This window comes from Rissa tridactyla, chromosome 3, assembly GCF_028500815.1.
Source record: "Rissa tridactyla isolate bRisTri1 chromosome 3, bRisTri1.patW.cur.20221130, whole genome shotgun sequence".
Lineage (NCBI taxonomy): Eukaryota > Metazoa > Chordata > Aves > Charadriiformes > Laridae > Rissa > Rissa tridactyla.
This window is the reverse complement of record NC_071468.1, coordinates 66,822,153-66,845,959: the sequence shown is the minus strand read 5'-3', so window position 1 is coordinate 66,845,959 and position 23,807 is coordinate 66,822,153. Positions and strand designations below refer to the sequence as shown.

At 38.7% G+C, this 23,807-nt stretch overlaps 1 protein-coding gene across 3 annotated transcripts in view; it reads left to right on the top strand.

The window, feature by feature from the left end:
* L3MBTL3 (L3MBTL histone methyl-lysine binding protein 3) overlaps window positions 1-23,807 on the top strand; it is an 81,372-nt gene that overhangs the window by 26,369 nt on the left and 31,196 nt on the right. For all 3 annotated transcript variants that reach the window (XM_054196168.1, XM_054196166.1, XM_054196169.1), the window contains exons 5-12: window positions 8-146; window positions 1,422-1,506; window positions 3,808-3,899; window positions 7,970-8,074; window positions 9,714-9,849; window positions 13,547-13,638; window positions 14,192-14,343; window positions 23,347-23,423. In XM_054196168.1, the coding sequence (XP_054052143.1) occupies window positions 8-146; window positions 1,422-1,506; window positions 3,808-3,899; window positions 7,970-8,074; window positions 9,714-9,849; window positions 13,547-13,638; window positions 14,192-14,343; window positions 23,347-23,423 (878 nt within the window). The remainder of the gene's footprint in view (window positions 1-7; window positions 147-1,421; window positions 1,507-3,807; window positions 3,900-7,969; window positions 8,075-9,713; window positions 9,850-13,546; window positions 13,639-14,191; window positions 14,344-23,346; window positions 23,424-23,807) is intronic.

Here is a 23,807-nt window from a genome sequence, read left to right as displayed (position 1 = left end):
GCAATAGAGAACCAAAGGAAGAAAAGCCCAGCATGGAATGCAATGGGGAAGATGATTCCAAAGGCATTCGGAAAAGAAAAGCAAAGTTACCTCTCAAAGAAGAGTCCAGGGACAATGGGGAGAAGAAAGAGAATACCGATGAAACTGTTAGTATGCATCATAAACGCATTCCTGCAAGTATCTCGGTGGGAGTTTTGCCTTATATTACGATGTCAGTAACTTCATCAGTCTACAAAGAGAAGTGACAGCATCACTCTGTCAGAGCCACAATAAGTAGTTGGTTCACTTGCCAATTTAATTATGCCAATAATATGTAACTATTGCCGATGAACTGGTAGGGGCTGTTTTTTATCTCTTTTCCCTCCTTTTTTGAGAACGGAACAAAAAGAATTTAAAGGAAATACGATACTAACCTAGACTTGCTGTGCCTTCAGCCTAGAAAAATAGGAGGACATATTTCCCAACACCTGTTACTCTGTCACTCTGCACATGAATAAATGACTATAGACCAATAATTTATTTACAAAGAAAGCTACATTACAGTTAAGAAGAGAATACGTTTGATTTTTTCCATGTAATTTGCCTTAGAAAATCATAGCTAAAGATGTGGTTTTGTTTTGTGTGGTAGTGTAATACGCTTTGGAGCACCTTTTGTTTTTTTTTTTTCCTTTTGGATTTATTCTTCATTTTAGAATAAACTTATGCCAGTACCTTCCCATCATGTTCATTTACCTGTAACTTTTATTTTGCTCTCAGTATCTGTGGCACTGCTGGGAGGAGCACAGTTTTGAGGGAGAACGGGAGAGCACTGCCAACTGCCTAATTGTCAAAAGGCTGAAGACGCTAGAGCTGTCAGAAGGGAATTTGTAGCTCTCTGTACAGCAGTATCTTAGGCAGAAGTCAGGGGACACCTTCATTGCCTCCATGCATCTGCCCTCCCAAATGAGTACTTCGTTCATCTGTTCACGTGCTAGCAAAACTGTTAACACACAAACAATGAAATAAATAGAAAGGATCAGTGCCCTTTTGTATTTAGTAAAGCAATTGTACACTTGTAAAAAACAGACTAAAGCTGTGAGAGGTTTTCCTTTAAATTGTTTTGGAAGCATGAATGTATCAAAAGATACTGCTGTTTATCCCTGGCTCAGCCAGGCCTGCTGAAGGCTTTGTGATCCGGTTTAGACAAGGCTGGCTGGCTGAGCGCTGGCTGTTGAGAGTCCTTCTGTCTGTCATTTTCACTCTGCTGTGATTTGTCACTGATGGCTAGCTTTGTTTTCATTAGACATCCACAGGTTTGTTTGAGATAGTGGAGAGTTAGGTCAGTAGCCATTTAAATGAAGTCACTGTTAAACCTTGGGTGTCTCCTGTTTTTACTGTATTAGACTTCTGAACTAATGAGATTATTGTACTCTTTAATTTAGGAGGACAAACCTGAAGGAAGGATCTTGAGAGTCTCACAGAGAACCAGGAGAAAAAGAAAAGGGGAAATAACGGTTTTGAAACAAAGTAAGTTAGTTTATGGAACAAAAATCTCAACTATCAATTCTTTAGGTGATACCCATCTCTTAGTGTGAATTGCCAGCATTGTTTCACTGAATTTGTATTCCTTATCGAATACGTTTTTGTCAGTTCTGTAAAAAGAGAGTGCCGGTGTTATTTATAGTAATTAAGTTTTAAGGCTTGAAGAACTGAGAGAGCCAAGTGAAAACTGGGAATAAAACCCATCAGTATGAGATGGATTACCTTCTACAGTTTATATACCTCTGTCAGTGTGGAGGAGGATATAGTGAGTGTAAATGTAATTGGTGCGCGTTTTAGCTGTTTTTTTCATCTCTCTAAAGAGTGCCGGTATTGAAGGGAATCAGGCCCATTGAGTTCCCACATGTTGAAAGACACGCATTAAGCAGAAGTGAAAGTTTACTTTTGTTTCCTTGGGGATCTGTTCTGTATCTACGGTATGTGCTGGAAATAAACACATTTGTGGAACTGTTTAGGAATAATTGCTGTGATCAGTCCAAAGGGACAGACACAGCATCGAGCAGCATAATAAAACATATTTTAAATGAGTACTGTTTTTTCAAGCTATTTGTATGGTAGATACTTTTAGGAAGAATCGGAGAATCAGCAGCTATTATACCTCAGTGGTACACCAAGCACAAACCCGCATCTCACCCTCCAAGGTGTTTCTGGTAGAATGGGAGCCATTAGCGGAAGTTGCTAGGCCACTAATCAGCACAGAGCTCCAAGTAGCTCTGCTGCACACGAAGCAGATGAAATACTGATTAAAGATGCAACACATAAAAGTTATGGAAGATCCCCCTCCTGAGATAGAATTGCTCCTGAAATATAAATATTATTTCAACAGTTGTTTCCAAAGCTGAGGTGATAAGAAGCGTGTGAGATACAAGCACAAAGCTGATGCTCTATGGAAATCACTGCTGTCCATTGACGGAAAGATCTGTACCGATTTCTTCTGGTTTTTTTTTTTGTTTTGTTTGGGGAAAATGTCAGTTCAGCACAAGAGACTTAATGTAAAAGACCAATTTATATTCAGAACCAAGCATATGGTACTGAGTGACACATCTCTTAAATGGAATAGATAAAAACTGGATAAATCACAAATAAAATGAATGTGCTTTAATAGTTTTGAGCGATTGCTGTGATTCTGAAATGTGTTATCTTTTGGTTACATTATCAGCTTTCTTCAGGAGAGTTTGTCATCATTATTGTTATGGTTCATGTTTTAATCATAGCAATGCTTAGCCAGACTGTTACTTAAGGGACTTCTGTCTCTTGCGAGTAGCCCACAGTCAGGGTCAGGCCAGAATCATGCTGTAGAGTGTGAGGAATCCTTCTGGCAGCACAAGCTTATGGTCTGAAACGCTAAGCTGCTTGTGCAGAGGAGGCATTTTAGGTGAAGATCAGTAGAGCACAGTGGAGGTGTATGAAAGTAGATACATATGTGGCCAGCCCCACAAGCCATCTGTTTTTGAAGTTCCTGGCTTTTTCTAGTGCAGTTAGTGCCTCATTTTCAAGGCCTAAAAACTGTTACTCACTGATGTGACTGTAGCCAATATTAAGATGGACTGTAGCCAATATTACAATTACTATGCAAGTGTATGCATGTATTCGTACTATATGAGCAAACCTGAAACTGGAGGGTTCTGTCATATTCTAATGACATGAAAAAAGCACTGGTGACAGTTCTGATGGCTTGGAGAAATTACTGTTAAATCACTGCATCTCCACCCAAAACCATCAAACTACAAACTGATGGAGTAGGTTAGAAACATTTTGAATACTGTCAAAGAATGAAGTATTTCAGCACTCATGACTTTTTTTTTTTTTTAAAATCACAGTTATCCAGTTGAAAAGGCTTTCCAGGAACAGAAATTCTTGGGGAAAAAAATATTTAAGATTTTGAGGTACTTCGTGATTTGAACTGATCATTTTTACGCATCTGCAAATGTATATCTTAATGCTTCTTACAAGCAATAAGGGAAAAGGGAGAGGGTGCAAGACTTCGTAAGTCGTTCTTGTCACCTGAAAGAGCTTTTTCTTGTTACTAATCAAGATACGAACTGCTGGAAACCTTTCTATACAAACCAGGAACCTTCATGTTCCTGGAGCTGTTAAACCTACAGAACTACTTCTTTTCCTGAAATAAGCCTTGAGAAACACCATGAATGCATTTAATAAAAAGTAGATTTGAGATAGGTATATTGTAAACTTCAAAGTGTTGGGTTTTATATTTCTTGAGAAGTTAACAGTTACAGAATTCTTTTGCTATTGTGTGCTTCTTTACAGCTGTACCATCTAAAGGAAGGCAAGTGTGGTGTTGGGCATCCTATCTCGAGGAAGAAAAGGCTGTTGCAGTGCCTACAAAGCTTTTTAAAGAGGTATGACCTTCTGAACTTGAAATCAGGCAACCACCTAAGATCATGAGATTTTTAGGAAAAAGTAACTTGAAGATTTTACACCTCTCTGGTGGAAAATCTACCTGATTAAAATAATGCTATCCATCAGTAATCGTCAAGATAGTCAGAACATGTGAAATTAGTTATCTTTCTCTGCTTTTTCAAAGAATTATGTAATTGTAGATGAATTCTGTCAACTGAGACTACAGAAAACAGATGCTTTTCTAGAATTTGCAAGTTCTAGCCTTTCCTTCTAATCTCTGAAGCTAAAAATCTGATACGTACCCTCATTTTTTCATGCCATATCATTCTCTTTAAATATCTTTAGATAGGTGGTACAAAGGTCATCTTTTGGCTTGTTGCTTTGATTACATTACCTGTCTTTTTGCAGCTCCTGCTGACATATTGTTTTACTACATCAGATACTAGTTTGGCTTGTACCCATTTTGCTTGTCATCTGATTGGATGTCACATCATCATCTCTTGCTTGTCCTTTGCCTGCTATGGCAGTCTTTGTCATTTGCCTGTCGTCTGATCAGATGTCGCATCATCATCTCCTGCTTGTCCTTTGCCTGCTATGGCAGTCTTTGTCATTTGTCATTTCAGTGCTTTCTCTAGTGCTGTCTCTCTTGCTTGGAAGAGAGCTCTGTATGCAAATCCACAAAGCTTCCACATTGTTCTCTTCTCTTGCAAAACCTGGCAAAACATGTGAACATGTCTCAGCTGCTGTACTTCTGCTATGTATAGCCGATATTATTTTTTATAATTTTTTTCTTGTAGTCTGTTTCTTGCATCCATTTCTTTCTCTTTGCTTTATACTTCAACTATTAAATCTCTTGTGCAGGGATTAGCTTTTCAGTTTACGTGTGCGGGTGATGCTGACCTTTAAGTGGTGCTTTTAGACATTACTGAGGTATAAAAGTAAAGAATCATAGAATCATAGAATTTTTAGGGTTGGAAGGGACCTTAAAGATCATCTAGTTCCAACCCTCCTGCTGTGGGCAGGGACATCTCCCGCTAGATCAGGTTGCTCGGAGCCCCCTCCAGCCTGGCCTTGATCACTTCCAGGGATGGGGCTTCCACCACCTCTCTGGGCAACCTGTTCCAGTGTCTCACCACCCTCATGGTGAAGAACTTCTTCCTAACGTCCAGTCCGAATCGTCCCATCTCTAGTTTTAACCCATTCCCTCTAGAAAAAAGAACTAGGATTGCAATGTAGAGAATCCATAGATCTGTAGGTGCAAGAACAACAGTTACCTGACTGTCCTTGGTTACATTCCCCTGTGCTATACACTCATTGAAAAATCGACAAGAAAAAAAATCTGGTTAAGTATTACTTCTATCTGGAAGGTAGATTTACAGAGCATTGCTCTGCCTGTCTCAGGTTCCATTATAAATGCTCTTGCAGCACACAGGCTTATACCAGCCTTTCTGGGCACTGCACATGGTGGTAGTCTGGAGTTACAGGATGATACTGTTTCCTTTATTTCTCTTCACAGTGTACGTTTCTCATTCAGTGCATCTTATTTAATATTTTCTTTTTAAAGTCTTTAGCCCCTGGGTAACTGTAGGGTTTTATTTAGTGTGCAACATTTAAAGCCTGTAGTGGAGGCAGAATTCTTAATAGCACTCAGAAGTGGCCAGGTAGTATTTCTTCATTTTACAGATGGACAAGCAAGCCACAGGAACAGTAAGGTTAAAAAAAAAACCACAAAATGTCACCAGTGATTTTGAATCCTTAATTTCGATTTGGATTGTGAGAATTACTCTTTTTTCTCTTACTTTTCCGGTTCAGAAGCAGTATTTTTCATGGTGTTTTTTTGTACCCTTAGTTAGGAATGGTCAGGATAATGGAGAGTCCTTGGCACTGCTTAAATCTTCGAGGTATTTCTAGGCTGTGATGGACAAGCTGTTATTGCTCCAGTAAAACAAAATTATTGACCCTTGAATGCTGTATTTTTCAATATCCAGCTCCCCTGATGTAATCGTTGAGGTTTTGTGTATGTTCTTGCACCAAACATTTCTAATTCTCACTCTGCCATCTGCTCGTTTGCTGGCTCCTTTTACCTTCCCTCATATTTTGTTCCTGTATCTCTCCTTAAGAAATTATCTTTAAATGTTTGTTGTAAAAATAATACGTGATTACTAAGTTTTTCATATCTTTACCTTAGGTGATGTATTAGGAATAATGCACAAAATTGAAATCTGTTAAGTAGTATTAAAGTTATTAGTCTTGTAAAAGTTGCCTGTTATTTTGCTGTAACAGAAACCAAACTAAAGATTGTGTTGCCTTAGAAGTTTTAGATTTGACAATGGAAAGAATAGTGAATAATTCAGGTCTTCAATTTCAGGAAATACCTGTGTGATAATAGCCTAATTTTTAGTGTATTGCTTATAGAATTTTGTACTGTTTGTATGGTAATATTTATTGTAATAATGAAAGAATATACAGATCTGTGAGTTTTTAATTGTTTCCTTTCTTTGTAATTTTACTTGTGCTTGGTTTTGCAAAATCTCAGTTATATTTTTGGCCACTGTGTAAATGTCGCCAATGTGTCAGTATTTCTAGCATTTCAGTTTTCCACTGAAGTTTTCTATCTGTAAGGTATTTATGATATAGATGGCATTAACCGCAAGTCTTTAAAATTTAGTTTATTGATTTTAAAAAAAAAAAGCTCTGCTTTTACATTCCTCTTGAGGAAGTATCCAGAATTATGCATAGTGTAACTTCATTAAACTTTCATTGATAACAAAAATGTTAAGTGTGGTGACGTTAGGATTAAATAACTTTTCAAATGCGTGTACTGCAGTGAGATACTCTGATCCCTTAACTGAGGTCTACAAAATGATCTAACCTATTTTTAGATAGGGACTTAGAGCCATGGTTAGACATCTGTTAGCTGGCCGCTTTAGGCTGATTCAGGCTTCCCTTCTTCTTGACTGCATATTCCTGCTCTTGTGCCATGTACTGCATTTTTTTTCTCCTGGGTTTATTATTCAGTTATATCAGTTGCAGCCAAAGCCACCAAAGAGATGTTTCGCTTCCTTCCAAGTAGGTGAGACCTCTCTGAGTGTCTTCCTGGATGACCTTCTCTTTCCACTGACTGCAGAGGTGCTGGGAGCATGTGTAGCTTTTAGACTGAAACAAAAGGAAGAGGGAGGATGTAGGATGCTTCTCCTGTGTTTTGTCTGTAACCATTTAGGACATAAAAACTGTCTCGCTGTGAATTTGGTAACTTATGAAAATGCTTTTCAGTTTTATTTAATTTTTGTTCTGATATTCCCTCCGATTTAACCTTAGTGTCTGCTGAATTCCTTCCTTCCTTAACAGAAGACGAGGAGCATGATACATGGGACGCTGATGTCTTCTGATTGAAAACATCCTTTCTGCTAAACCTTGTTTTCACTTTCTTTTTTTTGAAAGATATTCTTCTGGGTTCATTGTAATGTGATACAAGGGTAGTCATGTTCCTGTGATGCAAAAATATTCCTGGAAAATGAGCTAGTTGAGACCCAATACAGAAAGGAGAAGATGGCATCAAAGAGGCCATCCCTATATGTAAACGATGTTTTGTATTTCTGCCTTGCAGTTCATCTTAGATTGCCTGAGATGTGGAAATTAAAAGGCAAAACAGAACATCATTGTTGTGATTGTTATAGGAATGATGACCACCAGGTCGCAGTGTCACTCTACAGGATGAAAAATAAAAAATAATTACATTGTTAAAATGTTTTATTGACAATTAGTGAAAAAAGTTGAGGGCAAATTATGCCATCGCCTTTCCCTTGGATAAGTTTTTTGCTAATTCTTTATAAATTTTTTAAGTACTCTCAATTTTAAGTCATTATAGTATCAACGTGTTTTTCAAACAACCATCCATTTCTCCTTTTCTACAGTATGTTTTTAAAAATGCAAAACTTATTTTAAAGCAATTTATTAGTTGTTTCAGAAGCATGAGTAATAAATAATCATTGTTCTTTTCCTTATAAAGATATTCCGTCTCTCTCTGGTGTACTTTCAGAAGAACTGAAACTGTTCTTTTCCATTGCAGTATCAATCTTTCCCATACAACAAAAACGGATTCAAAGTAGGGATGAAGCTGGAGGGCGTGGATCCCGAGCACCAGTCGATATACTGTGTTCTCACGGTGGCTGAGGTAAGTAGAGGTTGCGTGCGGTATTATGGGAGAGACTGACCTGGAACAGCAGCAGCTGAAAGTGCGTGCTCTTCCTTGGCAGGCAGACAGAAGCTGTATGTAGGAAGATAGCTTTTAAATTAATGACGCTGTGTTAAATCTGCGTGACAAACACGTGATGACTATCTACATTTATCCACGTATGACTGTCCATGGCCCAGTACCATGCAGCGGTGACTGCTTATATACATTTAATGTATGCAGCTAGAGAAAATGTATTATGATAGTTGGATGATGTGTGGTTTTTTTCTGTAATCCCGTAGTTTGTATTTTAAAGAAAAAATAACTAGAAAAAGCATTAGCATGACAACTAATTAATAGTGGTTTTATAGAGGTTTGATAGTATTTACAGTTGCTCATTCCACTGATACAAATAGCTAACAGTGTGTTGCAATTGTGCTACAACTTTTTCAGGCTCATGGCCTCAGAAATTGCCTGTATTGGCAACTTCTACAAATTAGTGTAACATAGAAACTCAGTTTGTCTTTTTGCTGCAGTTTATAAAATAATTTTTTTGATTAGTAGTTTCTTTGCTTTTAATAACACAAATGAGAACCTATTTCTCATTGACATTTTTTTGTCTTTCAAACGTATCTTACATTAGTTTTTATGTAGTTTTAACAAGGATCCTTTTTTGGTTTTGTTTTGTGAATTAAAATGGGTAAACAGGAATAGGGTAGGTACTATGCTCTGCATCACTGTTATTCTAAGCAGCTGTAATTTTGCAGTTTATATTTTTACAGCCTAGGCTTTTATTTTCCCATGTCTGGATCTCTTAATTTCTGTGGATATCTCTTCCATTTTCTTGTGAATGGTGTGTCTGTGGTTGAGTATTTCCTGTGTACCTTGTGCTCATCACTAAGCGATGGGTCATGTTTCACTCCAGGATGACTTGCCACAGAATTCTGAGATGGCAAACTGAAAGTTCTGTCAGTATAAATTAAATATAAAACAGGGTGACCTTGATGTCAAGAGACTTTTACTGATGACTGCAGGAAAGTTATGGCATTAGTCACTCGGGAAGATGTGGAGAACTTTTGTACAAAGAGAGATTGTTTGTCTTGTTTTTCTCTTCCTCTTGGTGGTTAACTTATTACTTTATGGAATAATGAAGTTCTGGAGGATGCCTTCACTGACTTTTCATTTTTAACAACAGTTCTCAGTATCTCTCTGGAGAGCCTGTTGAACGTAGTTATTCTTGAGTGCTCTCTTGCATATTGATTAATCGGGGTAGCTTGAGAGCATCATTATCTGCTCTTTCTCCATGATTGTATCAGATGTATTCATGCTCTTCTGTATGGTTTCTGTTTTATTCTGACATTGGGTTGAACAGTTTTCAAGTTTTTGAACACTAATGGCAATATCCAGCTTTTAGTTAATTCTTTTCACCAGAAGAGGAGGCACTCACATTGAGAATAGCTTTGCTTTTTTATTCTTTCCTTTTTATCAAATGAATTTATTCATCGAGTGCAGGCTTGGGCAGAAGTAAAAGGCTGACTGAAAGCACACTATTAATATATGTAATGCTGAATAGAAGCTGTTATGCATAGGGCAAACATCTTAAAACATAGTGTTGTATGTTATACATTCTTGCTTTTAGGTTTGTGGCTACAGAATACGACTCCATTTTGACGGATACCCAGATTGTTACGATTTCTGGGTGAACGCTGATTCTTCAGACATTCATCCTGTGGGATGGTGTGAGAAAACAGGTCACAAGCTTCATCCTCCTAAAGGTATTGCTTGATTTGAAATGTGTGTGTTTTCCATAGCTCTGAGATCAAGACTAACTGTGTAACACTGCAATTATTTTTTTTGGCAGAAACTTTTTTATTCATTTAGTCAGAGTGTTTGAACATGGCAAATTAAACTCTACTTTAAGTCTTGCTAAAATCTTGAGGTTGAAATCCTACCTTTTATATTCATTGGCAATCCAGAGAAAACAAGAAATCAAAATCAGCTGTAAGATTAATTCATAAGGCATTAGGAAAGAAAGTTAAGCAACAAACCTAAACCCCAAATGAACGCTTACAGCAAGTAAAATGTCAACGTGCTGGTGACATGGATGCTTAAACTGAGGTCTCACAGGCAGCTGAGAATCCTTTAGTGGAATGTTTTAGGACATTTTCATTACTAGATATTGATCACCATTATTGTACGTGTGTTGGCACAGGCTAATAAAGGTTGTGCTCTTGCCACAAAGAATAAGCTTGAAATAGAGACAAAAAGAGGAATGAACAGATAAGGAGGGAGAAAAAATCGTAAGATTACAAGCCTGAAAGCATAATTTATACATAGCGTATGTAAATGGCATACACGTGTTGAAATATGTGTAATTTGCTTGCTTAATTATTCTGTTTCAGTTTATGTAACTCACATATTTTGGCAGATAGAGTGCCTCTGCACTGAACTGTACCATGAAAAAGGGATAAATGGGCTCCCTTTTGGGGTGGGGAGGGAATATGTGGGGACGAAGGGAGCAAGTCGTGAAGACAGATGCGTGAAAAATAAATGAATGTGGTGTTTTGACATACACAGTGAGGGTAGGATAACGTGGTTTCTCAAGGCTGCAAAATGATGAGTGTACAGAGTCAAGAGGATGCATTACGGAGAATTACAAAATTGTGGATGTAACTGTTGGGGTGTGGAAGGTGAGAGTAAAGCCACTGAAAGTGTACAGGCAGAGGGCCTGCCGGTGTGGGAGAGGATGGTATTTCTGCAACGGAGCCTTGGCGGAGTGTGAAGGATCATGTGCTGCTCTTCCGGGTGCTACGCGAGCTCCACTCTGGCTGCAGGGTAGGAGTGCTCTGTGCTGCTGCTCCAGTATGGGAGTTTTCATTGGGCATAGTTCCTCATAACGGGCTGTGCAGAAATAGCAATTTCTTGAACATAAATCAGAATTTCTCAGAAGGCTGGCCTCCGCTGAAGTAGTAAGTTACATGTAGCAAATGAGTAGTCCCCAGTTGCAGAATTACTGATGTTATTACAGCATGCTTCTTGGTAAGTTTTGTATCTGTGATGAAAGTTTCTCATCTTTTCCATCTTAAATCCCTGGTTTAGAAAGCTTAAGTTTTTGGTAACAATGAAATATCGCTGTTGGAGGAAAGTTACTGTCTGTCTCTGGGTCACTTTCATGAAAAGTTTCTGCAGTTTCTCTTCTAGTTTTAAGTTGGTGGGAAGATTGTTCTTTTGTGTTTGCTTTTTTCGCCACACTGCAGCAGTGGATAGTTCTTTTTACTTAGGAAAGTCATGGAGCCTATCAGCGGTGTTGAGGGAGACAAGTTAAGGGGATATGTGAAGGTAATTTCTTACCATGAACGTCACATTCAATACAAATTGGAAAGTTTGCTGCGAAGCTGACTCTCTCCCTTGATGGCGGCCATCCTGAGAACTCCAAGCCCCAGTGCCAGACTCCTGAGCCCTTCCCTTCCTCCCAAAGCCGTGGCGCTCACAGTGTCTGATATTTGCTGTCCACTGCTGGGAGTGCACAGCTTCTGCTGATAGCATTGGCTGAGTAGAGTCCTTGTATGTTTTATATTGGTATCAGTATTAATGCTGGTTCTTTAGTACTATTAATGTTAATTATTTAGTCTTATTCTATTAAATCTGTTTCTACTTTAACCCTCGGGTTTCCTTGTTTCTTCACAGTTCCCCTTCCCGGGTGAGGAGGGGTCATATGTTGATAGAATAATTGTCTAAACAACAATAAATTGTTGTGGGTTTCTCAAACCATAACACATTGTTTGGACTTGGAGGTTAATTTATGTTGTCTAGTATTTAAAATGAAAAATGAGAAAGCAGTATGGGGAGAAGGTGAAGTTAAAGGATTGTTTACTTGTGGTTCCTTGGAAAATATGAGATTCTCAGAAGGTTATGCAGAGGTATTGTCTGTGGCATATTTGAGTAGCACTTCAAATAGTCAAGAGGTGACCCATTTCAGTAAAGGCAATCACTCACTGAAATTTGTGGTAGTTTTGGTCTTGTTATACTGGATTGTAGCATATGAACTAAAATCGATGTTTCTATAACTATTATTTAACAGGAGAATGAAGGAAGGAGACTCTTTGCTTCTTTTCACGTTGTTTTACAGATTAGAAGTACAAATGATCTCTTGTGAATTATTTTATGCAATTTAATATATTATAAATTGTATTTTTTCACAAAAAAGCTAGAAGAGGCAAACAATCAACACAACTTTAGATTTCTTTCCAAATGTTGTATGCATAGAATTAAAAATGCAGAAAGTCCGTGCAGGGGACGCTTTACACTGTAAATGCATAAGGGGTCCTGGGGCACTGATGGTGTAAGCAACTGTTTTTGATACAACCTAGGGAGTTTGTTTTACACCCACGCTGTATTAGTGATAGCCTGAGGACGTAGTAGGGGGAGGGAGTTTTTTTAATTAGGCTGACTGGCATAGTGGGAAGAGCTCTGGGGCCTGTAGGCCCTTTGCTGTTTCTGAAGTAGAAGCCACAGACTGAAAAACAGCTGTAGAGCATTTGCCCCCAGCTTGTTGGTTGTGTGTCAGTCAGTCTGACCACCAGATGGAAGTTAGTTGGTACCTGTGAGGCAGAGAGGTGGCAACGTGTGGTTTTCTTGGGGAGAGACAGAGAGCCTGTGCTGCTTAGAGAGATTTGTTCTAAGGGAGGGAGATTGTAGTATAAAACCGATATCTTACTGAGACTGATATTTTGCCATCTGGTAGAACTGCGGATTTTAGTTTCTAGGCTGCCCCTACATGTTCTGCTCCTTGAGGACCTTCAGGTCTCTTGACTGCAAAGTTGGATATCAGGATCAGAGCAGTGATTTTGTAAGAAATGCTCCCCAGCTTGTTTTGAAGGTGAAGTTGAAACGGAGATGAAATCTCCTGAGTTCTTGCCCATTTATATGACTATTAGTTCTCCCAGGTGAAGATTAGGAATAGTTCAAATGTCAGTCCTAGTCAACTATAAGAAACTAATAATGTGCAGCTCAAGAAAGCAGAGTATTTTCCTCAGTTATTGTAAAGAAAATTTGACATTTTGGTAAGGAAGCTCAGCCAGCCCTAAATAAAGAACATGATTCCTCTTTGTAATACCAGATGCCCAAATAAAAATAGAAAAGCTTTATCAACTTTCTTTGGAACTCTATAAGCTCCTTTAAGGTGTGTCCTGCTAAAATTTCTAATAATCCAAACCAGTGTTCCCTCAGAGACTCATTGAGTTCATATTGGGGTAGAATTAATACATAGTTTTAAAGTAAATTTTCCCAGTGTAGTTTATATTAAATTGGAATAAGTAGTTAACAGTGCATAATCTTTTCGGTTTTGAAATTGTAAGAAACAGTTCAGAACTGGATGGAACAAATAATTAATCAATTATGATCAAATCACCTGCATGCACCTCATGTCTCATGCCTGTCATTTCTTGCCCTTCTTTTATGACCCTCATTTAGGATATAAGGAAGAAGAATTCAGCTGGCCCTCATACCTAAAGGCATGCAAGGCTCAAGCTGCTCCTAAATCACTGTTTGAAAACCAAAATGCAGTAAGTACTCAGTTGTTGCTAATGGTATGGAATGTTGCTAGTATGCTCATGTGTGTGGTAGAGACTCACTGCATATTTCAGTGCTTGTAGACTTGAGACCTGAAATTTAACATGAAAACGTCTACAACATATTCAGTAACAATCTCCAGTTCACCTCGGCAATTCTGATCCATTAATTTTTTTACTAACCTGTTTAAACATCTGATTTGGCACATTCAGAAATGGTATATTAAATAAAATTTAAGACTTGTTATTAGTACTGTGTCTCACACCATAATGTTGTGGAACAAACACAGTCTTTCAGAGAGAGTGTCTAAGACAGAGTTAAAACCAACACATTTAATTTTAGCAGCATGTTTAGGGCTTTTTTATTTCATAAACCATGAGTCTCTGTATTTGAGCATCTCTCGTGTCAACTAATTAGGCTGCTGCCACTCTGTTGGGGCAGCTAATTGGGAAACTTAGAAATGACATGAATATATTGATTGTGGACACTGGGGAGATTTGTGGATTTATGGTATTTATCTTCAATTAAATGTCTTCCTCTATGTAGACAGTGATCCCATCGGGATTTCGAGTGGGGATGAAGCTGGAAGCCGTAGACAAGAAGAACCCGACTTTCATTTGTGTTGCTACGGTAACCGACATGGTGGACAATCGTTTTCTGGTTCATTTTGACAACTGGGATGAGAGCTATGACTACTGGTATGACGTTTTTGTTTTGTATCCTAGTGAGACGTATCATAAATGTGTTAGCTTTAAGTACTGTTTTCTATGATACTTTCCAGACTGTCAATACAGTTACCATACCAACTTTGGCTAGGCTTGTAATCACGGCCACCAAAGTATGTCTCAGTGGCATACTGGAGGAATCCAGTTTCCCATGTCAGGTTGCACATTAGAAATTTCCAGAGGTTGTGCTAGATGAGTGTTCATGTGCACTGCTGTGTCTGGGGTTGTGGGTTGATTTCTCATTTCAGTTACATGGTATCTCTGAGGTTGGTATCTTTAGTGAAGAATAAGCACCATGATAATGTGACTGATTTACTTGCAATTAGGTTTACGTATAGTTGTAAATTAAAAGAAAGGCTGCCTTTTTTTCAAAAGGTTCTTGATCCACTTATGTTGTTCAGACCAAACCTTAGCCATCTCCTGTAAGGCATCAGGATAGTGGCACTAAGTAGTTTACTATAGTAGTTACTAAAACTGGTTTTAGTCTTTTGTATTCTGCATTCCTCTGAATATTGGGATCTTGCTATCCTAACCTGTGTTAGGGATGACCTTTCTGCATGGTGTATGGTGGAGGGGCTTTGTGTATCTACATAGAAAAAGTCAGTGGGTGGAGCAGGACATACTGTGAGCATAAAGATACTGAAGGACATTCAGGCTTTGGCTGTCACAGTGCAGGTTTGTATTTGCATTTGCATCTTCTTTTGGCATGTAGAGCAAAGTAATATACCTTACATTCTTTGAAGACTAAGTTACGTCAGAACAGGTAGAGCATTGTAAGCCTACGTCTTGGGTTCAGCAGTGGCAGCTTAATTGTATAGCTGAAGCTGCAAAAATAAATGAAGAAAGTTTTCTTCATCTGTATTTGATGACTGCTTAGGCACTATGTCAATGAGAATGATGTGAAACTATTATGTAACTTCAAAACTTTGCGAGTCCATTTCTTGAAATAATAATTGTATGGGCTACATGATAAATAAGCTGTAGGGGAACTAAATTATTGAAGCAGCGGTCAAAAGGCATTTCAGTGAAGTCAAGAACTGAGTATCGAGGTAATAAGCCATACAAGTCAAAGACCAGAAAGATTAGTGATTATTTCCATTAAGAAGTAACATAGAACATGCATTGCCTCTACGAAACAGCAGGAAACTGGGGACTGGGAAAAGGTATTCTGAATTTCCTGATACTTGAATGTTCGCTAATAACAGTTATGCCATTAATTAGTAATGAGAACGACAGTTAGGCAAGGCTTTTAGGGCAAACACAATGCAATATATCATGTAGTTTGTTCAGAGGTAGCATAGGTATCTCTCTAAAACATTTCACTGTGTATAGTAGACATACATTGAATTTTGGGCTTGTTAATATTCCCATGTCAACAGGAATTTTGTCCACCGATCTTTTCAGAAGAGGGCAAAGCAGTTTTTGTGTACGTAACCAGGCTTTACATTTTTGCAGTCATAATATTCTGAAGTGAGTTTTCTGAATTTCATATATAGAATACATGAAATAATACCTTCTGAAATAATGAGGGAAGATTGAAGTGGAAAATGTATAGGTGTTTGAGAAATCACTGGAGCTGTATTTATACTGAAGCCAAGCTGAAGATTTGTTCTTTTGGTGAAATTGTAAAGTACCTTTCTGGAAGGAGCAAGATGCTGCTGCCTGGAAAAAGTACTGCGCATGGAAATTAGATTCTGAGTGGCGTGGCCTACCTCTCTGTGTTGCTGTGGCTGAAAATGGAACTGAATAGAGAAGGAAGGGAAGAAAATGGGAGAAAAGAACATCAAATGTAAATAGCAGTGGAATGTCTGACCAAAAGAGAGCCTGAAAATGCATCCTGAATGCATCCCACTTACATTTTTAATTTTAGATACCAGGTTTGTTGGGCCCTTAAAATATCTTAGGTGCATAAGTTTCCATCTAACAACTGGTGTCTAACTAAAAATGAAAAGTTTTGTTGGGATTACCCAGAGCAAAGCCTCAGTTTCCCTGCACCTGCATGTAAGTTTCAAGAATTATATTGAAGGAGAAATGATGTATTTAGTGTATGTACTTGATTATTTTCAAACAAGTATGTTTTTTTCTGTGTACTTTCTGTGATTTAGTTGGTTTGAGTAGATAGCACTTTTTCGTTGAGCTTAAAAACTCTTTACTCTTCTTGAGTAACTGTAAGACAGTTGACTGATTTTACTGGACTTCAGGCAACAGAAATCTATTACCACGGTGTAAGCTTTTTTAGGCTTCAGGCTTTCAGCCTGAAGATACTCTTCCAGAATTTTCTCTGAGCATTAGAAAATACGTTAATGGTTGAAAATAAGTACCTGGCGTCATTACTACAACTCTTTAATGCATGGTGGTGGTACTTTCAGCGTTATTACAAATCCCATTAAATTGTCCTTTGGCAGTGGCTTTTAGAGGGAAGTGAAGAAAATTGACAAATTTAAGACTTTCCTTCAGGAAGGAGAGTTTTGACCTATACACAAGCCGTCAGGTCCTTTCCATCTGTCCCATCTTTTTTGATGAAACAAATAATACTTGTTTGAGACCCGAAGACTTTCCGTCTGAGTGGAATTTCCAAATGTTCTTAAGGTTGACTGGATCTGGAAGTACCATTTGGGTATCTTTGGGCATGTCTGAACTGTGAATTAACTGCAGGTCCACTCTGGTTTTCAGTTCTCACAGAAGCACAGAATGGTAGTGTTGGAAGGGACCTCTGGAGATCATCTAGTCCAACTCCCCTGCCAGAGCAGGGTCACCTAGAGCAGGTTGCACAGGAACGTGTCCAGGCGGGTTTTGAATACAGACTCCACCACCCCTCTGGGCAGCCTGTTCCAGTGCTCTGCCACCCTCAAAGTAAAGAAGTTCCTCATCATGTTTAGGTGGAACTTCCTATGCTCAAGCTTGTGCCCGTTACCTCTTGTCCTGTCGCTGGGCACCACTGAAAAGAGCCTGGCCCCATCCTCCTGACACCCATCCTTTAAGTATTTATAAGCACTGATAAGATCCCCCCTCAGTTGTCTTTTTTCCAGACTCCCTTGTCTTGGCATCTGTTCTGCTTACACACAGATTTACATCGCCTCAGCTTCCTAATTTTTTTGTGACAAAACCGAAACAGGGCCAGAGCTTGCACAGGGGGTGAAGCTGTGCTGGTTGTTGCCGCTTGCCCACAGGAGCTATGGAGCAGCGGCAGCGCTGGACATGCTGTAGCGCAAACTCGCTGGGTCAGAGGGCTCCGCCTGCCCGCATCCACAGCTTGGCCTCAACTTCCCCTCCAGAGGATGTGCTACAGTCAGCTTTTGGGATCAGCTTACCATGAGTGTGAGAAAATACGGTGTTTCATGTTTTAACATCTACCCGTCACGCATAGAAACGTCGATTGTAAAGCACCTCATGAAGACAAATAAGTTTTTGATTTTCTGAACCATTTTCTGATCTGTATGAGTTTTGGAACAGACTGGCTTTTGGTGTGAGAGTAAATAAGAGGCCAGTTCTGCTTTCCACCAGCATTGGCTACTTTGGCAACAGCCAAGTCCTTAAAAGTTGTGCTGTACTTCTTTCATTTTTGAGATAGTTAACTTTGCTCCACTCTCTCTTTGATAGAAACAAATGTTTTGAAGGGGTTATATTGTCCCAAAAAGAACTTAAAACAATCTTCAAGAACCCAGAGTCACAGTGCATGCTCTCAAATATTTAAATGGACAGTAGGCAAGTATCTGACCCTAAAGCTCTAAAAATTTCCTGCAAATCACCATGCAGCTGTCTTATCAGATTTTAAATAGAAAATATGGTCATGTGGTTTGCTGTACCATCTCTGCATGCATATCGTAACCTCATGGGCCATGTTTTGGGAAGTCTGGACCTAAAATAATACCAGCTTTATACTTGTTAATGATGAAGTATTCTCACTTACGCACTAGATGGGGCTGCAGGATGGTTTCTGTGTTTTTCTTTCTTCTTTTTTTGTGCGCGGTTAGATGACTGACATCTCACAATCAAGAAGTTGTATAAGTAGCATTCTTGAGGGCATATTATTATTTATGGGTAGAACACGTGTGGATGAGTGGTTTTTTTATAGATAACATTTTCATTACATATTGTATCTACATTTAATAAATTGAAAATCAAAATACCAAAAGGTTTGTTTTCCCAAAAGGGAAAATCAGAAGTTTTTTCAGAACAGAAAATGAGTATAAACAAATACAGCTTATTTTAAAGAAAATGCCGATGACTAAATAAAGACTCTGCCCAGATCTTCAGGTGAAGACCCAATGGGAAAATATTTTTCTAAAAGGACTGAATATTCATTTTTTTACCAGCAAGCATTATCATCCATCTCTCTTCATCCGAATTTAATGAGCTGTATATATGAAGCAGATTTTTGGGAAAAATTAACAGGACAGCTGAAAGTCACCAATAGAAAAATACTAAGTCTTCTTCCATATCTGAGTCTCCTGTTGGGACATGCTTTCCTGCCGTGAGTTAAGGCTTGTTGAGCTGCACTCATGTTCCTTTCACACAGAATGATGCACGCTCCGGAGGCTCATGTTTTCAGCTGCCCTCAGTTTTCCGTATTGCAGAACTTCTTGCTTTTACATCGCATAGCTCTTCCCTGCTTTGATGTCTTTTCCAAGATGTAGTTAAGCTGTCCGTAACTCAGTGGAGCTGCCGCTTGTTCAGTTCCTCTGTGTGGCTCTCTTACTGGTGCGCTCTGCTTCAGCTTCCTGGGTTAGCTTCAGTTTCCAGTGTGGATAATAGATGTTTTTTTTCTCTCTGCATGTTCTTACACGGCAGAATGGATCACAAGTGGCATCAATTGTGTGGACATCATGATCTTGCTTTATTAGTTGAGCGTGCGTGTGTCACCACCCCGCTACTTGGTGGGACGTGGTGTTGCTCCGCTGCAGCCCAGGGGTAGGCAGGTTTGGAGGTGCAAAACTCTTCAGCTCCTGCTAGTGGCAGTAACCTTTTTTGGCCTAGCAGGCCTCCTCACAATTCATGGATCATCATGTTTTATGAAGCGTGTGAGCTGGGTGATCTGCCTTCTGTTTTGGAACAAAGGAGATAAAAAGCTGTGGGATGCGGCAAATTGATTGTGAAAAGTCAGAGTAGCCTTTAGCATTCCAACTGACAAGTCTTGGGCTTGGTCTGGTAGACTATTGTTTTTCCTCCAAACTAGATAATATGTCCATGAAATAACACACATTAAGGCATAATAGTTTGATTTTAAATTGTGTGTGACTTTTACTGATATCTACTTTTTATTGTTAAATGGGCTGTTAGAAGCTAAAAGGTTGTGTGAAATCAGTAGGTAAAGATGGACTCTATGACCTGGTTTTGCTGGAACAGGGATGTTTTTTTTCCTGAGGCCACTGTGGTAATGACTGGGTTTTTCTTCTAAAGCAAATCAAAATATTGTGGATGATTTATATTTTGCAGTGCTGTGGTGTGTAGCGCTTGTTTGCCACATGTCTCGTGTTCACTCCTGTTGCTGTAATGTCAGAGCATCTTCCAAGAGTGCATCTTTCATTGTGACATGCCTCGGTCACTTGCTGCTTTGTGAATCTTCAAGGCAAGAAGTCTATGCAGTGGCATTTACTTTTCAGAATTTTATAAAAATGGTCAGACTATACTTGAAAAAGCAAAACAGAACAAATGCATCTAAAAAGTTTGTCCTGATACATGCCGACCTCGTTATTTTAAGTATAATACTGATAATACCATAGTGACTCATGAGCATGAGTCTTGTTCCCAAATTTAACTTGGGAGACTTCTGAAAATAATCTGTGGACTTTACTCCAGAACACCTCAAGAAGTAAGAGGATATGTCCTTCCAGTGTGGAAGGATGCCCCATCCATGTAAAATTCTTCCATGGCAAACTCTCACTTGAGAGGGATAAAAGAGAGACGTGCTGCCCCCCTTGCTTGTTAGCTTCTCTTCACAGTTACTGTAAAGAGAAAGGAAGAGGACAGAGGGAGCATGAAACATTCACCTTTTCTCCAATTTGTTTGGGGCAAAGCGTTTCTAGGAGTCAGATGCTGAGTTCTAGCAGTGCAAAATTTTCACAAAAGTCCTTTTGCTTCCTTTTATTAGTGGCAACTTCAGTGATTTAGAGATTACATGGTGTGATACTATAAATACTAAAAACGTACAGTGTAGCATTATTTATTGTAGTAGAACAAAAGGTTGGTATTCTTGAAGTGAGTTGAATCTTTGGCTATTGTCAGAGCCATTACCGAGTCTATCAAAGGTAGGTTTTATCTGCTAGAAATTGATCTGTTTGACATCATTACAAAGAAATACTAGCAGAGTTGTTTCATACATACAGCCACAAGATAATTGTGGTACGTTTGCCACTATTTTTCATCATTAGTGTTTGACTCTCTTTAGGTAGAAGGCTAGAGGAATAATTGTTTGAGACAGTGCTTCTTGGACACCAAACCTCCATTTCTCTTGTTGAAGTACATACATACTGAATTTTAGTTGTCATGTTAAATTACTTTTCAGATTTAAAAAAAATAATTAGTGTTATTCTGTGTATTCTAAATATGATATGCTCCTTTTCTTTTATGCAGCACAGGTTCAAAACTGCAATGTGATAGTAGCCCAGAGTTTAGTCTACTCTGTGCTGTGTTTCCTTTTGCCGTCCTTAAAACGCGTTTGTGTTCAAGATGTGCAGACCTAGCATTTTGGTCTGGGCCTTAAGACATTAGGGAGCCTACTAATTTACCTTCAACTTCTTTTTCTGGCATGCACAGTTCATTACACCCTCTTAGTTATTACAGATTATCAACATCATGTTTTTTAAAAAAATATAAATTAGTACTAATTAAGGGAACTTAATATGAACTTCTAGCATGCTAATACTTTCTGAGTAGATACAGTTAATGATTATTTTATAACAATTATGGAGAGCAGACCCACTGTTAGGGTATTTCACGTTAGAAACTCTTGGGTTGAGGGGACAGGGAAGGAATTCTCTCCAGCCTAATGGTTGAGACATGGACTTCAGAGAGGGATTCAAGAGAAACTGGATCACAATGAGTGTTTCAGTATTTTACGCAATGATTATTGTATATGAAGTACATGTCTTCATGCACGGATGCTCTTTGCTTGTCTTCTCATTAAATATTTGAGGAGCGTTTGGAAAGCAGCGTTCCTTCAGCAGGAGGGAGAGAGTGTGTTTCTATCTAGACTACCGCTTGACTACTTAAGCTTGGTTTCTTGATTGCTCCCTGGGGAAAGGGAAATGAAGGCCTTAGCTACTTCAGCTTACTCAGGCTGCAGGTTTTTGGCTTTGGTGGGTCCTTGGAGTGAGTAAGGCACTGGGCTTGTGGCCACAGAGATGGAAATGCTGATGGGATTTCCCAGAAGACAGAGGGCTTGCAGCTGGGAATATTTAATGTCAGCTACTGAAGCAACTTTAAGGTTAGGAAACAGTGGAAGAGAGCACTAGTGCACTCTAATATTAATTTTATCTAACTAAAGAAGAAATTATGTGGGACAGCCTCCTAAGAGAAGTGAGGACCCTGAGCACAGTTTTACGTGGGAATTACATGGTTATATGAGTTTCCAGCTAAATAGAGGCAAACAGTATGTTTGCACGGCACAGTGCAGTGCCATGCAGAGTAGTGCTAGCTTTTTGTGTCAGCATGATGTTCCTTAGTCACCCTGACTATGTAAGTACTGTCTCTTTAAAAAGCACTGTTAATTGTTCAGCCAACTCAAAAACAATCATTAAGTATCAATGCAGACATAGGGATGGTGCATGTTTCACAGCAGAGTCTGATGGCTTTTTACTGTTCCTACAGATCAGTCTTACTTTTTGCCTTTCCTAATAATATTAAGTAATAATGTAATTATAGTGTGTACGTTATATACGATATACCATATATGTTATATTGTATGTAATGTATTGTTATGAAATAATATAGCAATATGTAACAAAATCATATAGTTCTGTATATAATAATTTAATAATACTGAATGTTAAAACAGTTTTTCTCTCATCTGCTTTTATATCAGTTACATTTTTGCAGTGAGTGTGCTTTTATTTTCTTCTTAATTACTAGCAGAACTTCATAGCCAGCACCCACTGCCGCTTTCTTCTAAGCACAATGTAACAGTGAACAGTGAGAGCGATCTCCCCTTGCTTCAGACAGATGCCAGCATACGTCAAGTGTAGCTCACCCTGCCTCTGTTAGTCTTCTGTGGTTCTTGTGGCACGCCGCAGGCAACAGCACTCATGCAAAATGTGATGCACATGACACAAAATATGGGAAGTTGTTAGTCCTTTGAGTAAGAGAGTTTGATCAGCTTTTTTTAGAGCAATTTGCAGTGTTGGATCACTGATCAGTTGTGGATTCTTTCAGGCAGTTTGGGGCCTAAAATGCTATTTTATTCTTTTTTGCTGCCAGTGTTTCTCAGACGTAGTTTTCTTATGTGCTACTGGGATATTATAACGTGTTTATAGCTCTATTCAAACCACTCAGAATCTGGTTTTGAATTTTTACTTGTTGTTGGCAGTGCATTGCAGTACTGCCTGATTTTCTAATGTGCCTCCAGGTGCAACGTGGATCATTAATCAGGGTCTTTAAGCTTTTGGTTTAAAGTTTGCAAAACCCCATCTGTCTTTGATTGGATTACCGTGTTCTTGAAACCAACATGTTTCTACCTACGTGTGAATTTTTCAGATCCTGCATTATAGCGTCTCACTGGAGATCTACCACTGACTTAATGGACTAGATTTTTTTGATCTTCCAGTGAAATTGTAAATAAAGCGTTATGCTTCTTTGGGTGGTAACAAGTCTGTTAAATGTGTTCGTATCTTTGGGTTATGTTTGCAGTTTAAGTGTAAGTTGACAGTGTCATAGGTTATTTGGAATTTATTAAATCTTTTTTCTATGTCGTTTTCTGAACGTAATAGGATGTCTGAAGAACTGCATTATCAACCCCCTTTTTTTCTCCCCCTCCTCCAGGTGCGAGGCAGCTAGCCCACATATTCATCCAGTAGGATGGTGTAAGGAACATAAAAGAACTCTCATCACCCCACCAGGTTTGTATCTTGTTACACATCTGAAAGATTTAAGGAGGTTATAGTTAGTTAGCAGCATTAAAGCTTACAATAAGGTTATTGTTACCTCTCCTGAATTTTTCTTTCTGTACTTAAGAATTGATACTTGGGGATTTCTAATTTTTTTTACAGGATATAATATATTGAAAGTAGAAATACAGTAGACATTAGGTGCATGCGCATGTATGCTGCTTTAGTGAAGAGACATCTATCTATGAAAGATACCCCTTGGAATCTGAACAAGTTTGTATTTTTGGTTGAATGTATTCACTTAGAAGACTCACTTTGTGAAAATGCTGATAAAACAAATTTCAGGTGTGTGAGATTGTGGCATAAGAAAAACATCTTCATGTGAATTAAATATGC